At 52.5% G+C, this 17,843-nt stretch overlaps 3 protein-coding genes across 8 annotated transcripts in view; all 3 read right to left on the minus strand.

The window, feature by feature from the left end:
• Positions 1-289: 289 nt before the first annotated feature.
• HCRT (hypocretin neuropeptide precursor) lies at positions 290-1,720 on the minus strand. Its single transcript, XM_027568124.2, has 2 exons — positions 1,589-1,720; positions 290-781 (listed from the first exon to the last, which is right to left on the minus strand). Exons 1-2 carry the CDS (start codon positions 1,607-1,609, stop codon positions 407-409), a joined length of 396 nt encoding a protein of 131 aa, XP_027423925.1. The 5' UTR covers positions 1,610-1,720; the 3' UTR covers positions 290-406.
• A 1,935-nt stretch (positions 1,721-3,655) lies between these two features.
• GHDC (GH3 domain containing) lies at positions 3,656-8,043 on the minus strand. 3 transcript variants are annotated; one of them, XM_027626155.1, is made up of 10 exons: positions 7,938-8,043; positions 7,655-7,738; positions 7,181-7,467; positions 6,769-6,890; positions 6,116-6,362; positions 5,521-5,713; positions 5,335-5,406; positions 5,124-5,257; positions 4,661-4,746; positions 3,656-4,411 (listed from the first exon to the last, which is right to left on the minus strand). In XM_027626155.1, the coding sequence occupies exons 3-10, from the start codon at positions 7,452-7,454 to the stop codon at positions 4,193-4,195; spliced, it is 1,347 nt and encodes a 448-aa protein (XP_027481956.1). In that variant the 5' UTR covers positions 7,455-7,467; positions 7,655-7,738; positions 7,938-8,043; the 3' UTR covers positions 3,656-4,192. The 3 variants fall into 3 exon arrangements, with proteins under 3 accessions (XP_027481956.1, XP_027481954.1, XP_027481955.1); XM_027626153.1 differs by having other exon boundaries at positions 6,116-6,620; XM_027626154.2 differs by lacking the exon at positions 7,655-7,738 and having other exon boundaries at positions 6,116-6,620; positions 7,938-8,024.
• A 7,031-nt stretch (positions 8,044-15,074) lies between these two features.
• The window catches only part of STAT5B (signal transducer and activator of transcription 5B), a 69,545-nt gene continuing 66,776 nt past the window's right edge, over positions 15,075-17,843 (minus strand). For all 4 annotated transcript variants that reach the window (XR_004819684.1, XM_035724545.1, XM_035724544.1 and 1 more), the window contains one exon: positions 15,075-17,698. Coding sequence is in view for 3 of the 4 variants with exons in the window: in XM_035724545.1 (XP_035580438.1) it covers positions 17,572-17,698 (127 nt within the window). In the remaining variant the exon portion in view is untranslated. The remainder of the gene's footprint in view (positions 17,699-17,843) is intronic.

The raw sequence follows: 17,843 nt of genomic DNA on the forward strand, positions 1-17,843 counted from the left end.
GCTCCTCTGTGCAACCTTCCTTGCTCTCCCTCCCTTCCCTGTCTGTCTGTAAAGGCCGAGATACAGAATGACTAGCAGAGCATCGAGAGAGACGTGTCTGTCCCCCATCCTCCCCTCCAAGCATGAACATGTTCTCTCCGTGCCACGGGGCCTCCTCTCACGATTCCTTGGCTCTGTGTTTCGAGTTCGAAGACGCCAGAGCCGAAGTGCCCCAGCGCCAGGCTTCTAGGCGCTCGGGCTCTTTATAGTTCGAAGGACTCTCACGCCCCCTGCAGGATAGGATGCGACCACACAGAACAGAGACCGGCCACATTAAGAGACTCGTCTTTATTGCCCTTTTTCTGAGGGCTGACACCGGGCGGACAACGAGGAGAGGGCAGGGCCAGAACAGGGCAAGATCAAAGGCTCAGACTCCGGACCGCCCTCCAGGCGCTGCAGAGGGGGCGGCAGCGGCCGCGGGACACCGGCGCCCGAGGCAGGGCCGCGGCGCTGGCTCTGCGCCTGCGCGGCGGCCCATGGTCAGGATGCCGGCCGCATGGTTGCCGCTGGCCTGCAGGAGGCGCTGCAGCCGGCCCTGAAGGCCGGGGGGCCCGGGCCGCCGCTTGCCCAGGGTGAGGATGCCGGCCGCGTGGTTGCCTGCGCCGTGCAGCAGCTCGTAGAGGCGGCAGGAGCACGTCTTCTGGCGGCAGCAGTCCGGCAGGGGCTGCGCGGCGGCCCCGGGCGACAGCAGCGCGGGCGGCAGCACCAGCAGCAGCAGCAGCGTCACGGCGGCCCAGGGGACCTAGGGAGACACGAGGCCAGGCGCTGGGGGTCTTCCCGCCGCGCCCGTCTCCAGCCCCTACGCCCAGGCCCCGCCCAGCTGGCTCCGCGCCTCTCCCCGCCTGCGCGCCTGCCTCGCGGTCCGCGGGTTTCTCGACCGCTGCGCAATGCTGCTTCTGTAGGAGGGCTCCTCTCTGGCTCCTTTACCTGCTCAAGCCCCAGCACAGCATCTCCTCCAGGAAGCCCTTTGAGGCCCCCCTGGGCAGGGTGAATCCCTCTTTTCTGGGTACCCTTAGTCCCTCGTACCCCCATTAAAGCGCTTACCACTCCACCTGAAAACAGGGTGTGTGAGCCTGTCTGCACCAGAAGTTTGTTCACTCAGGGAAACAGAGGCCCTGTATAGTCCCTCCCCGAACAAACACGTGCGAATCAAGGGCTGGCAGGTTCCAAGTTGTCTTGTCAGCCTGCTCCCTTGCCAGGGAAATTGCACTCTGTCGCTTCGGACCTGTTTCCTACCCTCTCAGGGGACACAACTTCATCCCTTGTGAACGGGTATTAAATAATTCCTACAGGGCAGGTTTCAGGAGAGGGACACGAGACAGGTGCAAACACAGCCCCCCGAGGTCTCAGGAGAAGGTGCTCAGTCCTGTGCTAGCCCAGGCCGGCTCTGCGCCAAGGCTCCACCCAGTCCCCTGCCTCAGAGCCCACATGGAAAAAGACCAAGAGCAGACACCTCAGCCTTCTTTCCAGCCCCCGCCAACCCCACGGAGCAAGCATTCTCATTGCCCATCTGGTATGATGAGTCACCCCTCTCTCCCTGGGTCTTTACCTTTGTAGAGGGAAGGCTCATGGTGTCTGAAGCTCAGAGTGGGGTAGCCAGGAAAGGTGTCTGCAGTGGTCTGGAATAGCCAGGAACTCTGAGGCCGTTGACTGTGACCCCAGTCAAGAGCCTGGGGTTTATAGTGCTCTGACGTGGTGGGGGACAGACGGGTACTTGCGTCTACTCTGGGGCCAGACAAAGGCAAGTCTAAGATTAGCCTCCTGCAGGGGGGCCGTCTCCAGGTTGGACCCAAAGAATGGCCGCCAAGGCTCTCAGAAGCGGGAGTTTGATCATTGTGCCCCTGGTGTCCCCTTTGTCCATCCGCCTGCTCCCTGGAGATGGGCCGGTCTCCTGGCACTAATGAGGCCACCTTGCACCCAGGAATCTGGGAGCACAAAGGAGGCCTTGGCTGGGGCGCTGGCCTGGGACAATGAGGGGGGTGGGCAGCTGCTAATTAGGGCAGGAGAGAAGGCAGCTGTAAGCCCCACACCCCACATGGTGTTGTGTATGGTGGGGGGAGGGCAGGCAGGCAGCAGGCCTCCCCCTTCTGCTCCTTGTTGCTGTCCCTGGGGTCTGCCAGGCTCCTCAGCCCTCTTCCTTCATGGAAAAGACTTCTTAGCCACCTCTCCCTTCTCCCCACCCCACCCCCCGCCCCTGCCCCGCCCCACCCCGCTCTCTCCTTCCCTCTGCTCCTTCCACCAACCTCCAAGGTGGAAAATCTTGGAAATTGAGCCTGGGTAGGGGGAAGAAAGCAGCCAAACCTGGTGCTGTCCTCTGACCTGCCCAGTTTCCTTCCTGGTCAGGCTGCCTGGAGTGGGGGATGGAGTCGCCAAGAGCGAGCCACCCTGGGAAGGACTGTGCCAGCTCGGAACCAGAGTCTCTCTTGGGTACGGGGAATGTCTGTTGAGCACCTGCTCCTTGCGAGGCCCTACACTGGGCCCTGGAGGAGCCGTGTGCATTGGACCTGGCCCAGTTTTCCTGGAGCTCCAAAGTCCAGGTGGGGAGGCAACCCGGCATAATGATAGCTCAGTGGGAGAAAGGACCCCAAAAAGGCCTGGCATGCAAAGTGGATTTCCGTCAGGTAAGTTTAGGGAGAAGGCATTCCACAGGAGGCACAAGTTGAGCAAAGACTTGGAGGTGACAGTGCTTAGCTCATGCAGGATAGTAGGGTGTGATTGTCATAGTTGCGGCTTCCCTCATAGGGGAGAGGTGGCTGGACAGATAAGTGAGGACCAGGGTGGGTCAAAGGGTCTTACAGGCTCAGCTGATTGGTCTCGATCCTGTGGGCACTGGGGAGCTATGGGAGGTTTTAGCAGGAAGGAGTCGTGGGGCTGATGGGGGGCTGGGTGGCTTGGATGGGGTAATCTCTGAAGTAATTCAGAGACAGAATTGGAGACTTAGCAACTGATCGGGAACTAGGCCATGTTACTTAGGAGGAGCTGTGGGGCCTTGGGTGAGCCTCACAGCCTCATGAAGCTTCAGTTTCCCCATGGGTAAGATGGACAGTTAAGCCACATGGTCTCTGGGATTGCTCCCTGTTGGGATACTTCATGATTTTGCAATACAGCCCCTACCCAGGAAAGTGATTTGTGGGGGCGCCTGGGTGGCTCAGTTGGTTAAGCGACTGCCTTCGGCTCAGGTCATGATCCCAGGGTCCTGGGATCAAGCCCCACATCGGGCTCCCTGCTCTGCGGGAAGCCTGCTTCTCCCTCTCCCACTCCCCCTGCTTGTGTTCCCTCTCTCACTGTCTCTCTCTCTCTGTCAGTTAAATATATAAATAAAATCTTTAAAAAAAAAAAAAAAAAAGAAAGTGATTTGTGGGTGTTGGGCCAGACAGGGACCTGTGCTAAGCCAGGGCAAGGGAAGTTAGAGAGCAGTCCTTCCACATTTTGGATCAGCTTGGAGTGGAAAGAGGTGCACACACACTCGGGACCTACCCCAACCTGGAGTGGGGCGTGGGGGGAGAGCCCTGGTATCCAGAGCTGAAGGTGGAGGGGGAGCCAGGCGGCGCAGAAACAGAGCAAATGGGACTATTACAGTTTCTCCATAAGCAGGCCCTGAGTCAAGAATCTGGTGCAAGAGGTTTATTTGGGAGATGATCCTAGAAAGCAGATAAGGGAGTGGGGATGGGAGGGATGGAAGGAAGGAAAACCAGTAAGAACTGTGTTATTGAGAGGGTTATCATTGTGGGCAACTGGAGCAGAATACACTTCAGAATTGTCGCACTGAGGGACAATGATGCTGGGGTCTTTTTCTCCAACTCCTGTTTCTTGTAGACAGAGGGTGGCTTCCAAGAGCATTAACTGCCAACACTTGCAGCCTGCGCAGTGCACTGGGCTGGATGACACGGGAGCATCGGCATGTTCGGGAACTCTAGCAGTGTCCTCCGGAGGGGGCCACGGGGCTCCAGGCAGGCCCCTGCAGGCGTCTGCTGACGTCAGCTGCTCAGCATGGGCTGACTAGGTTGGACCTCCCTAGGGCCTGGCAGCTCTGATGAGCCACTGTCAGGTAACAGAGTCAAAGACCCTGGCCAAGGGTTCTCATCCAGAGAGGCCTCAGAGGAAAGAGCGAGGTGGCCTATGAAGGGGGATGGGCCAGTGGGCAGGCCTCAGCTCAGGACAACACCCTCCTCTGCAGACACTGGGCCAGATGCCTGTGCCTGAGGACCCGGGGCATCTCGGGAGGAAAGGGGGATGAGGGGCAGGCTGCAAGGGCGGCCCGGAGTTCTCTGAAGGCCCCATGACCCACCAGGTGAACTCTGGCAGGGCCCACGCTGCCCCGGAACCGCAGGGACTTGTAGTGGGGGGAGACTTCCTGAAGGCAGTGGTCAAGCTGGGAACAGAACGGCCTGAGTGAGGCTGGGGTGTGGCTCTGTGGATGTGGGGCACCTGATGATGTCAGCATGTGCATGATAGGCGTTTCATGCATGTGCATGTGTCCGTGGGCCTCATCTCTCCCCTCCCCGAGCCCCCAGGGAGTTTTTCCTCCCCGCCCCCCCCATCCCTGCGCTGTGCCCCGGGCACCTGGGGGCATGCAGAGTGAAGGGGACATGGAGTCACATCCTGTCCCTGTCTTGTTTACCTTGTCTCGATTTTCCTCTGACAGGTTCCTCAGCCCCCTTAGTGCCACAAACACCTCATAGTGGGGAGCAGAGCCCTCGGAGGAATCTGTAGACAAACCCCCAGGCACACATACTTTTGTGAACAGGACAGCTTCCAACACCAATGTCTGTGCCCCGGCCTGTCCTACCCCACTCCGAGGTTCACGGGAGAAAAGCAATTTCTTGGCAGAGAGGGGGGTAAATGGGGAGGAAGCCAAAGCCTAACTGTTGCTATGAAACAGGTGAGGAAAGGAAAGGGGGACAGACTGCAGCAGGAGGGATGGGAGTTAGACATGGGGAAGGACTTTTGTGAGGAGCAGAAGAGGCGGGGTCTTACCTCTTTCCTAGAGTTCTTCCTTCAGGATGGGTATGGTATGGGCGGGGGGTGCAGCCAACTCAAGAACGGGGGGGGGGGGAGGGGCAGGAGCTGATGGAGAAGCTTACCCAGAATGCTGCTCTCCACACAACTATGGTCTAACAGTTTGGCCCCTGGCCACTGCCCTACGGCCCGGCCCAGGGCCTCAGAAAACACGTCCTCTTGAATGTCTTCTCCCCGCACATTCAGGGCCTGGCCCAGCCTGGAGAGGAGGAAGGGAGAGGCAGAAGGGCCTAGGGCACAAGGACAGCCCCTCAGCTCCCCTGGGGGGTCACCTACCTGCAGACGAACCTGACGACTGGACACTGATTGTAGGCACCAACCACCTGTACCACGTCACCCAGGCGGCACCTGACAAGGTAGTGGTGGTGGTGAGCTTAGCCCAAGGGCCCATTAGCTCATGTCCCTGGCCCTCAGTAGGGTCACAGAGGGCCTGAGGTGACCTGGGAGTCGGCAGGTGATCACCTGGTGAGGCCGGTGTGGTTGGTCAGCACCAGCTCGTACTCCTCGCCCTTCTGGGCCTCGGCCAGCAGGACAGTAGAGGCAGCCTCTTCTTGGGCTCCTTCCTTGACTGGGAGCAGCTCGATAAAAGGAGCTCCAGGGGGCAGAAGGTAGGGCCCACGGGGTTGCTCTGGCCATAGGTTCAGGCCCACGAGCCCTGTGGGGAGCAAGCAGCCCTTCCACTGGTGGTGCTGTTGCTTTCTGCTAGGGAACAGCCCCTCACCCTCGACGCCAGGCCCCGATTCTCTGAGCAACTGATCCCACTGCTGCCCTTCCACCCCTCCTTCCCAGCTCCTGCAGGCTCTGTGCACTGCCTCTAAGGCCCTGATTGGGAAGAGGCAGTGGTTCTGGGGGCGGCAGACCCTTGGGTAAATGCTGGCGCTGGGTGAATCTGCGCAAGCCTCGTAACCTCCACGAGCCTCAGTTTCTGCACATGTAAAATGGAGCTGCTGCTGTTGGGGGCGTTAAATGAGGTGACTGTGTAGGGCTCACTACTTGGCAGCTAGCTGTGTGGCCTCTGACCCCTGCCCCCAGCTCACTGGCCCTGAGTCCTGCTGACCTCCAGAGGCGGCGTAAGCGGGCGAGAAGAAGGCTAGCCCTTGGCACCACAAGGCCCCCAGGGCAGCCACAGCCTCTGCCTGGCCTCCTGCGTCCAGAGTCACCACCACCTGTAGCTTTGGCCAGAGTCGGAGGGCCAGTCCTCGGGGCCCCAGCTCTAGGGCCTCCCGCAGCTCCGCCGCCCTCCTGGGGAGAGGCGGCCCTGGGTTCCCGGCAGCCATTGCTTCAGCCAGCTCTTCGCCATCGGCCTCCAGGCCCGAAAAGACATCCAGGAGTTCGGTGGCTGTCCCAGCTTCCAGTGCTCGCAGCCCTGGGGACCTCAGTGCCTCTAGCAGCAGGGCCCCAGGGTGCTTGGCCCCAGGGGCCCTAACAACCTGGCCCAGGGCGTGCCAAGGCCAGGGGAGAGGGCGAGGCCAGGGGGATGTAGGGGTCACACAGGCAATGCCTCCTGGAGCCAGCACTTCTGGGTAGGCCTTGCTTAGGGCTGCCAGACCCAGCAAGGTGGCCTGGGGGGGAGACGAGAGAGGGTGTCGGCCCTGGGCCTGAGCCAGTCTCTGAGCCCCCAGGTTGGGGGTTCTTTGCCCACCCCAATGGGAGGGTGGGGCTGCAAGCAGGGGTCTCTGGTGGAGCTAGACTCCAGCCTTCTCAGTTTACCTGCAGGGAGGCCTCCCCGTAGTACTGGGTTGACATAGGGGGCAGGAGCTGCCCCCCACTTTCTTCCTCCTGGGCCTGGCTAGCCTTGGTCAGAGGGAGATGGTTCCGGAAGGTGTTTGTATCTGTAGCCCCAAAGACATCATAAACTTGTCTTGAAGCCAAAGTTGCCCAAGAGTTTCAGGCAAGATTGGTAAGACCCTTGAGGAAGGAACCCGGCATAGGCCTGGGGCAAGGCTACTGGGGCCCAGGAATGGAACATGCATCTTGAACAACCCTGAGCCTGGGTAGGGTCTTTGTGTTGGGCCCCTCTGGGCTGGCAGTAGAAGGGGAGAAGGGAAGTCCTCAGGTTCTGGAATCTGATTTCCTGTGGCTTTTCTGCTTGGGCTGCCTCCCCAGACCCTTGGAAACACACCTGTGGTCCTCCAGAGGGGACCGCGGGGCCTTTGGACTCCTTGCAGACACCACCTCAGGGCCTGCTGCTGGCTCCGGCCTGCACGCTGGGTGCTCTGCTCTAGTCTCCGCTGCTGCCAGGCAGCTGCCCAGCACAGGGCCCCCCTTGCCACACGGCGCTGGAGGCCAGCACGCCAGGACAGCCGGGCATCCTGGGGCTGCCGCTGCCGGAGGATGTCCAGGGGCAGCAGCAGCAGCAGGAGGAGGAGGAGGAGGAGGAGAAGGAGAAGCAGCATCTCCAAGCAGCTCCTGGGAAGAGGAATGGACCCAAGTCCTGGTACTGGGGGGAGGAGAGGATAACCCATTTCTCCCCACCCCCCTTAACCCCACTCTGCCACACAAGAAACCAAGGAAAAAGGAAGTCTGGGAGGAAGCCAGGCCCCGTCAGGCAGGTGACGCAGAGGAGAGGACATCAAGGCTTTGGAGTCCCACTGACCTGGGTTCAGACCCTGGCTCTGCCACTTGGTTAGCTGTAGGGCCCTGGGTAAGTAGCTAGCTCCTCTGGGCTCCGTTGCCCTATCTGTAAAATGGGAATAATAATAGCCCCGCCGAAGCTACAGAAAGGGTCTGACATGGTGCCTGGCACACAGAGACTGCCCAACGAGCGCCGTGTCCAGCCCACTCCCGAGTGAGTGGCTCTGCTTCATCCCAGGATCCTCCCTGTCCCAGCTCCGGGTCCCTCCTGAGCCCCGGGCGGTGGTTCCACATCCCACATGCACCTGTCACAGCCCACTTGTGCCCACTCTCAGCACCCAGGGCCCTCTGGGTCCTCCGGTTTGTGTACACGGCCAGCCAGAAAGATGGAGCCGTGGCTTTAAAAGGTGGGGCCCGGATGGGGAAATCCGGCCACGGGCCTGAGGGAGGAGCTGGGGTGGGGGGGGCTCTTAAAGGGGCAGTTTGCCTAAGTGCCCACGTGCGGGAAGCCAGCCCAAGCCCGCAGCTGGGAGGAAACTCCCCGCAGAAGTGTGGTCTTCAAACTACTGCAGGTGAAGGAAGAGAAAGCTGAGTGTGGAAAAGAGCGCCATGAAGCAGGTTGAGTTAGGAGAAGGGCGCACCCCAGAAGAGCAGATTCAAGCTTGAGAACTGTTTAAAAAACAAAATTTTCTTCCAATCCAGAAACCCTCTCCACAAAGATCTACGAGCTTTTCCTGACAAAGGCAGTAGAGAAAGGAAGCACTTTTGTTGTTGAACAAGCACAAACCAGAATGGGATGCACATCACAGGCAATGGCTAAGAGATTGCAAAGGCAGAAGAGAATCTCCCTCCCTTACTTAGCCAAGCCGCCGGAACCCATTACACACCTGTCCAATAACTAGGGGCGCCTGGGCGGCTCAGTGGGTTAAGCAGCTGCCTTCAGCTCAGGTCGTGATCCCAGAGACCCGGGATCCAGCCCCACGTGGGGCGCGGTGGGGGGGGGTCCTCCCTGCTCCACAGGAAGTCTGTTTCTCCCTCCCCCTGATCTCGAGCTCTCTCCCTCTCCCTCTCAAATAAATAAATCTAAAAAATAAATAAATAAAAAGATAAACAACTAGTCCTCAGGGAAGGGGACTTGACAGAACCATCTGTCACATGTAGCTCATCCCAACTTTACCTGGTAATTGGGGTCACCATCGGTGTTAGCTAACAGGCTTTATGCCAAGGGAAAACAAACTTCTCCCATCTTTATGACATGACGTCTTTTTGCAACTTGGAACAAGGTGCCCACTTCAGTTAGGCTCCTACCTACCCTCCCACTGTGAAGTTTGAGAACCTCCGCTCTAGAATGAGGTTCTATCTGCGGCCTGTGGTTAAGCCCTCTTGGCTCCTGTGCTCTGGACCCAGGCTCTTGAACACTAAAACCCCTCCCGTCAACCCCTCATCCATCTTCCAGGGGTTCTCTCTCCCTTTCACAGTGGAGCTCCTTTGCACAGTTCTGCTCTCGCTATCAGGCCGCCCCACCTTGATCTCACCCCTTTTTATTTCTTGTTTAGGTCTTGAACTTGATTTTTTAGAAAAACAGCTTTATTAGGTATAATTCACATACCATATGAGTCACTCGTTTAAAGCAGACAATTCAATGGTTTCTACTATATTCACAGATCTGTGTAACACCAACAGTCAATTTCATAACATTTTCATCACCTTGAAAGTAACCCCATATCCTTTAGCTAACACCCCCCCAGTCCCTTCCCACCTCCCCACCCCCAGCATAAGCAACCACAAATCTACTTTCTCTATATATAGATTTGCCTATTCTGGACATTTCATGTAAGTGGAATCATGTAACGTGGTCTTTTGTATCTGGCTTCTTTCACTTAGCATGTTTTCAAGGTTCTTCCATGTAGTACTGTGTAGGAGTAGTTCATTGCTTTTTATTGCCAAATACTATTTCATTGTATGGCTATGCCACATCACATTTATTTACCCATTCATCAGGTGATTGGCATGTGGGTCATTTCTGTTCTCTAGCTACTATGTATAATGCTGTTATGGAGATTTGTGTACAAGTTTTTCTGTGGACATATGTTTTTATTTTTCTTGCATGAAAATGTAATGAATGCAAGGGATTTATCACATTCCAATGAATGGAATAGCTGGGTCGTATAGTAACTCTTTGTTTAACTGCTTAAGGAACTGCTGAACTGGTTTCCATAGTGGCTGCACCATTTTACATCCTCACCAGCAGTATATGAGGGTTCTGATTTCTCTACATCCTTGCTGACACTTGTTATTATCTGACTTTTTTGATTATAGCCATCCTAGTGGGGTGTGAAGTAACTTGAGTCTGTTTTTTTTTTTTTTTTTTTTAAATAGGCTCCACACCCAACATGGGGCTTGAACTCAAGACCTTGAGATCGAGGGTCATGTGCTCTATCAACTGAGCCAGCCAGGCACCCCTTGAGACTGTTTTAATTTGCATGGTCCCAGATGACCAATGATCAAGTATGTTTTCATGTATCTATTGGCCATTTGTATAACTCTATGAAGAAATGTCTTCTCAGATCCCTTACACATTTCTTATTGGACTATTTGTCTTTAAAAAAAAAAAAAGATTTATTTATTTATTTGAGAGAAAGAGAGAGGAAAGAGCGCCAGCAGGGGGAGCAGCAGACGGAGAGGGAGAAGCAGGCTTCCCACCGAGGAGGGAGCCTGATGTGGGGCGCCATCCCAGGACCCTGGGATCATGACCTGAGCCAAAGACAGACGTTTAACCATCTGAGCCACCCAGGTGCCCCTCTTTTTTTTTTTTAAGATTTTATTTATTTTTTGACAGAGAGACAGTGAGAGAGGGAACACAAGCAGGGGGAGTGGGAGAGGGAGAAGCAGGCTTTCTGCCGAGCAGGGAGCCCGATGCGGGGCTCAAACCCAAGATCCTGGGATCATGAACCTGAGCCGAAGGCAGCCACTTAACCGACTGGGCCAACCAGGTGCCTCTATTTGTCTTTTTATTATTAAGCTGTAAGAGTTCTTTATACATTTTACATTCAAGTCCCCATCAGATAGATGATTTGCCAAATATTTTCTTCCATTCTATGGGTTGTCTTTTCATTTTCTTGACAATGTCCCTTGAAGTACAAAATTTTCAATCTTGGTGAAGTGCGATTATCTACTTTTTCTTTTGTTGCTTGTGCTTTTGGCGTCATAACTAGGGATCCATCATCAAATCTGGGGTCATGAAGATTTACTTGTATGTTTTTTCTAATCGTTTTATAATCTTAGCTCTTACATATAGGTCTTTATTTTTTATGGTGATAAAATATGCAAAAGGTTTACCATTTTAACCATATCAGTCATCACCACCATCCATCTCCAGAACTTTTTCATCTTCCTAAACTGAAACTCTACTCATTAAACAATAATTCCCCATTCCTCTTCCCCCCAGCCTCTGATGACCATGATTCAATTTTCTGTCTTTATGAATGTGACTACTCCCAGTACCTAATATAAGGGAAACCGTGCAATATTTGTCTCTATTTCATTTGTCTAATTCATTCAGCATAGTGTCTTCAAGATTCACCTATGTTGTAGCATGTGTCAGAATTTCCTTCCTTCCATTATGTCTAGACCACATTCAGGTTATCCATTCATCCACTGATGGACATTTTTTAAAAATTTTTTTTATTGAACTGATGGACATTTGTGTTGTTTTCATCTTTTTGGCCATTGCGAATAATGCTGCTATGAACACCGATGCACAAATATCTATTTGAGTCTCCGCTTTCAATTCTTTTGAAAATATACCCAGAAGTGGAAGTGCCAGATCACATGGTGATTTTCTGCTAACTTTTCAAGGAATCTCCATGCTATCTTCACAGTGACTGCACTATTTTACATGCCTACCCGCAATGGACACAGGTTCCAACTTCTCCACATCCCCTTCCAGTTATTTTGTTCTGTTTTGTTTTGCTTTGATAATGGCCAATCTAATGGGTAAGAAGTGGTATCTCACTGTGGGTTTGCATTTCTAATGATTGACCGAACGTCTCTTGGGTGCTTATTGTCCACCTGTGTATCTTTAGAGAAATGTTGGTTCACATCCTTTCCGTTTAAAAGGTGTTGTTGTGTCTCTCTCTGTCAAATAAATAAATAAAATCTTTTAAGATTTGACAGAGAGAGAGAGACAGCAAGAGAGGGAACACAAGCAGGGGGGGTGGGAGAGGGAGAAGCAGGCTTCCTGCTGAGCAGGGAGCCCGATGCGGGACTCGATCCCAGGACCCCGGGATCATGACCTGAGCCGAAGGCAGATGCCCAATGACTGAGCCACCCAGGTGTCCCAATAAATAAAATCTTTTTAAAAAGAAGTTGTTGTTGCAGAGTTCTTTATATATTCTGGATATTAATCCCTTATCAGACATACGATTTACACATATTTTCTCCCAATATTGGTGCCTATTCCCTCTGCTAACAGTGTCTTTGATGCACAAAAGTTTTTACTTTGATGAAGTCCAATTTATCTTATGTTGCTCATGGTGTCATGGCCAAGAAATCATTACCAAATCCAATGTCATGAAACTTTCTATGGTTTCTTCTAAGAGTTTTATAGTTTTAGCTCTTACATTTAGGCCTCTGATCCATTTTGAGTTAATTTTTGTATGTGATGTCTGGTTCCAACTTTATTCTTTGGCATGTGGCTATCCAGTTGTCTCAGGACTACTTGTTGAGAAGACTATTCTTTCCCCATTGCATGGTCTTGGTACCCTTGTCAAAAATCAGTTGACCTGGGGCACCTGGGTGGCTCAGTCGTTAAGCGTCTGCCTTCAGCTCAGGTCATGAACCCAGGGTCCTGGGATCGAGTCCCGCATTGGGCCCCCTGCTCGGCGGGAAGCCTGCTTCTCCCTCTCCCACTCCCCCTGCTTGTGTTCCCTCTCTCGCTGTGTCTCTCTGTCAAATAAATAAATAAATCTTAAAAAAAAAAATCAGTTGACCATAGACACATGGGTTTCCTTCTGGACTCTGAATTCTATTCCACTGATCCATATGTCTATCCTTATGCCAGTATCACACTATGTTGATTACTGTTGCTTTGTAGTAAGTTTTGACTTACTTATTGTGAAGTGCGACTACTTCAACTTAAATTCTTCTTTTTCAGTTAGTTATTTAGGAGTATATTGTTTACCTTCCATATATTTGTGAATTTTCCAGGGCTTGTTATTGTTTAGTGAGTGGCTAGATCATTTTAGAGAGTCTATCTACTTCCCACACCCCTCATACATAGTGTGAAGCTGGATGAGGGGAGGGGGGCATGACAGAGGCAGGCTGTAAAACAGAACTGATATTGCTCAGTAAGAGGGTACAGACTTGAGTGTGCCCACAGTCACCCTAGCATAACAGTGATTTTCATAGATCTCTTTCCCTGACCACACCCAGCTGTTAAGCTACTCGCACTGTTAGCGGATTGCTATCTATTTTTCAACAATGCTTTGGGGAGTAAATTGCTCCACAAACTGATCCAATCAAATTCAGGCTTCTCTGAAGGGACAGTTTCACGGCCAGTGTTTGAGATTTGTCCTGACCCCAAGTGAGCTCCTCCCAGCTGTCTCTTTCCCCATCTCTCTGTAGCACACTAGCTAGCCCCGTTCAGGCTCTATCTCCAATGAAGCTATTGTTCTCCTGCCATTTGCCTTTCACCACAACCTCCAGTTTTCGAGAATACCCTTAAACTTGAACTTGTCTTGCAAATGAAGTCAGTTCCTTGAAGGATTTGAAGTTCTGTTTTACAGCCTGCCTCTCTGTCATGCCCCCCTCCTCTCATCCATACACATCTCTTAGCCCTGATCATCTCTTCTAAAATATTTAAAAATATTTTATTTGAGAGTGAGAGAGAGAGCATGAGCGGGGGGTGGGGGGGCAGAGGCAGAGAGAATCTCAAGCAGGCTCCACCCAGAGCCCAACACCGGGCTTGATCTCATGACCCGGAGATCATGACGTGAGCCAAAACCAAGAGTTGGACGTTTAACCCCCCAGGCGCTCCAGCCCTGATCATTCTTAGGCTTCACAACCACATGTCTCCTTGGACATTCCAACTTACCTGATTTGCACCCAATCTTCCTCTCAACTTGCTCTTCCACATCTTCCCCTTCTCATCTTACTGAGGAGCATCTCTATCAATTACTTCCCGAGCCAGAAACCTGGAATTATTCTAGACTCCAAATCTGTCCAACATTAGCCACTATGTCTGCATATTAGGCCTCAGGGCCACTGCTGTGGTATTGTCATCTGTAGAACCTCATATCCTCCAACTCAGACTTGAAACAGCCATCCCTGGCTTCCTTCTTTGCCTCCCTCCAATCCATCCTACACACTGTCATGGTAGGATTTCCTAAAATGAAACTCTGGTCATTCCCTTGCTTAAAGTCTGGTAAGATTTCTTCACTTCCATTATGTTCACGTGAAGTTTAAACTCAGCCTGGCACACTAGGCGTCATCACCCCCCCCCCCAGTTCTCAAAGTGTGGTCCTTGCCCTCACACCACCTGGGAACTTGTTAGAAAGCAAATTCTCAGGCTCCACCCCAGGCCTACTGACTGGGAAACTCTGGAGTGCAGCCCAGCCATCTGTGCTTTAACCGGTCCTCCTGAAGATTCTGACGCGCGCCTGGGCTGAGAACCACGAATTACCCTTTATGCAGCCATACCCTGCCCTCCTCCATCCCCAGCTGCGGCCTGTGCTGGCCTCTCTGGCAGAATGCCTCTCCTTAATTCCTATGTGTTCTTTAGGAGTCAGCTCAAGCTAATTGGTGCCCTTCCTCCATGTTCTCTTGTATTCAGTAATGGCCTCAGGATAACTTTATTGCAGCACGAGCCAATATCCTATCATGATTGGTTGTGTGGCTGTCTTTCCCCAGCCATAATCCTCTTGAGGGCAGAACTATTTCTCGTCCCACATACCATGCCCGGTGCAGGGTGGGCACTTGAAATGTGAAGTTTAAGGATGAACTTTCTTTCTTTTTAAAGATTTTGTTTATTCATTTGAGACAGAGAGAGCACGTGCAGGGGGAGAGGGAGAAGGAGAGGGAGAAGCAGGCTCCCCACTGAGCAGGGAGCCCAACGCCAGGACCCTGGGATCATGGCCCAAGTCGAAGGCAGACGCTTAACCACCTGAGCCACCCAGGTGCCCCAGGGATCAGCTTTCTAACGGGAAGAGTGTGGAATCAGGAGGCAGGAGATACAGACTATCATTCTAATTTTTAAAACATCTTACAAATAGGAAGGTCAGAAATGCCCCTTCTGCTGTCAAAGCTGAAGACATTCTCTCTGAGGCCAATTCCCAACTAGTTCTGCTTTTCACAGTCACACTGATGATTTCAAATATATCCCTATCAAAACTACCCTCTCTCACCACCTAATGGAAAAAAAAAACAGAACTCAGTATTGTCCCTTCAGAGGAAGCCTTTATTGTAACATAAAATACACAATTTTGTGACTGCCCCAAATTGTACACAATACTTTTTTGGTGGCTATATACTAATCTGCCTCAACACTAAAATATGTATCTGAAATAATTTCACGAAGTTTTAAAAAGAAAAATTATAAAAAGTATACTTCCACTTTGTTATATTCACTTTTAGTCTCCCCACCCCCCTACAAAACCCTGCACATACCACACATCGAAACATTTTGATGACGTGTGTGTGTGTGTGTGTGTGTGTGTGTGTGTGTGTGTGTGTGTGTGTGTGTGTCTGGGAGCAAGTGAGAGGCAGGTGGTCAAGACTTGCCACTGCCTCTTTTGTGATTTGCAGGAACAGGGAGAAAAGAGAAAATATAACGCAGATAGCGAGCACACCTTTCAATCAAAAATCTCTCCCATCTATAGGCACAGCCTCAGGGAAACTGAGGACAGCTCAGCAACTGTACAAGCACGGGACCCCTACACTCAGGGCAGCCACTTTTCAGTACCGGCAACCCCAGTGCTAACTGTAAAGGGCAAGCTCTGCCCTCAGCATCCCTGGGGGCTGGGTCTGCTATGGGGCTGACGGTGTGGCAGTCCCTGCCCGTCAGGGCTGCTAAACTCCCAGCACGGCACTCACAGGCCAGCGTTGGTGAAGCCTGAGGGACAGGCAGGTGAGAGTCCGAGAGCAGTCCGGCTTCCTTTTCCCCTTTCCCCACTGCTCTGATCCTCACGGGTGGAATTTTAATCAAATCTTGAGGGCTTAGGGCTTAAAGGGCTTAGCCGCATCCTATGTCAATGCTGGTATCATGGAGGGGTCGGCCTGCTCCTCAGAGGCAGAGAGATTCTACTGCCTGGCATAGAAAAATAAATCAGTGTATGAAACCAAGCCAGGGCAAACAGCAGCTTTTAAAAAGTCATCTTCCAATAAATAATTTACTACAGAGGAATATTTTCCTTTAACATCAAAGCACTGATGAATTCGGAAGTCATTTTTGTAAAAAAAATATCTGTTTATTTACTCACATGTATAAAAATAAGGTTTTTAGGGCCATTCTCTCCTGGGTGCAGTCATTGTTGGAGAGGGGGCCAGGGCTGAGTGGATTATAGGCCTACCCCAAAAGCTGTATCTGCTGCCCCTCTTCCCACCTGACTGCCACAGCCCATTCCTTCCATCTGATGTAAAGCTACGGAAGAAACTGTGGACATTATACTGAAGCTGTTTTGTTTTGTTTTTGCAGCTTACCAAACTTCCCAGGAAACCCACTGACTGCATTTCCCCAAAGGACCAATGCCCAACACCCGGCAGCCCATACCAAGTGGGCAATGACCTCGTGGAACATGCTGGCCCTGGGTTCAGACTGTGTTCCTGCCACCCCCTCCCCAAGACAGCCTGTGTGAACAGTGAAGGGAAGCGAGGTGACTTGGGTATGAACGACACAGGACCTGCCACAGGAAGAAAGAACTGTGATATCAGATGAGGGTGGGAAGAGGAAAACAAGAAGTCTCAATTTAGAAACAAAACACCACCATGTGCAAACAGCCATCATCAATGAGCCGTGGGGTAGCCGCACTTGAGCAGAAGGATGGGCAGCCCGGAGGGCAGGTGCCCCAGGGAGCAAGGCAACTTCCTTAGCACCCATGGGTCTCGGCTGGGCCTTCCACTCTGGCCGTGATAGAAAGGACATCAACACAGTAAGCTGTGGGTATGTGACCCTCTTCTCCGGTTCATCACACGTGTCTGCACGCGCTTACACACGGAGAGCTGAGTGGCAATTCCACGGAGTGGAAGGAAGGAGGGGGGCGGGAGAGGACACGCAGATGGGTTAGATGGGTTAAGGGTTATTTAAAAAGCCACTACCCATCGGACAACCCACGACTTCCCTTGTCCCAACAATCACCAGATATTCCCCCTTTACCCATCCCTATCCAGGAAAACAGGGGCGGGGGAGAGGGAAGGTGGGAGGACGGCTTTCTTTTTCAAAAGGCAGTTTCTACAATTCAAAGGAAAGCAGAGACAGTCACGGTTATATATCAATTGCTTGGCAGACACAGTGACAAATCTCACGGAGCGGAGGTGCTTTCTCCTCCCTTTGTCCTTCTCTTACTTGAACAGACACATGGCCAAGTTCCAGGGTTCACGGAACTACTGCCTTTTTTCACAAGGTTAAAACAACCACAGCCTCTGTTTGTGGCTCCAATGCTGCGACTAAACTCTGCACAGCAAGGGGGAGAAACAGCCCAATGTGTAAACTCACACACTCGCGTGCGCGCGCGCACTCACACACACACACTCACACACACACACACACTCACACACACTCCCTTCACTGGTGCCACCATGCACAGAAACACTAAAGTCACAACTAGTATTAACACTTCACATTATGACTATTGTTTCCAAAGAGAAGCGATTCATGGAATTAAAACATCCACAAGAGTAACTCCTCTGGCGAGGATGAAGAAGCTGAAGATGGAGAACGGGGGGTCACGACTGCGCGTGAGGGATCCACTGACTGTCCATAGGTCGGCCTAGGAGCTCCTCCACACGGCGTGCCACATCCATGGTGTCGTCCAGATCAAAGTCCCCATCGTTGTCAAGGACAGGGTCAGGGCTTCGAGGGAAAAGAGAAAAGATGAAGGGAAGGGAAAGGTTGTCAGAGGCCCAATAATGAGGAACAGAGACCAACCCAAGCCCCAAACCCCACCAGGTGCATGGCCCAAGACTGCCTATACCCGCTGCCTAGGCTTCGTGGGAAA

Source organism: Zalophus californianus, chromosome 16 (genome assembly GCF_009762305.2).
Source record: "Zalophus californianus isolate mZalCal1 chromosome 16, mZalCal1.pri.v2, whole genome shotgun sequence".
Taxonomy (NCBI): Eukaryota; Metazoa; Chordata; class Mammalia; order Carnivora; family Otariidae; genus Zalophus; species Zalophus californianus.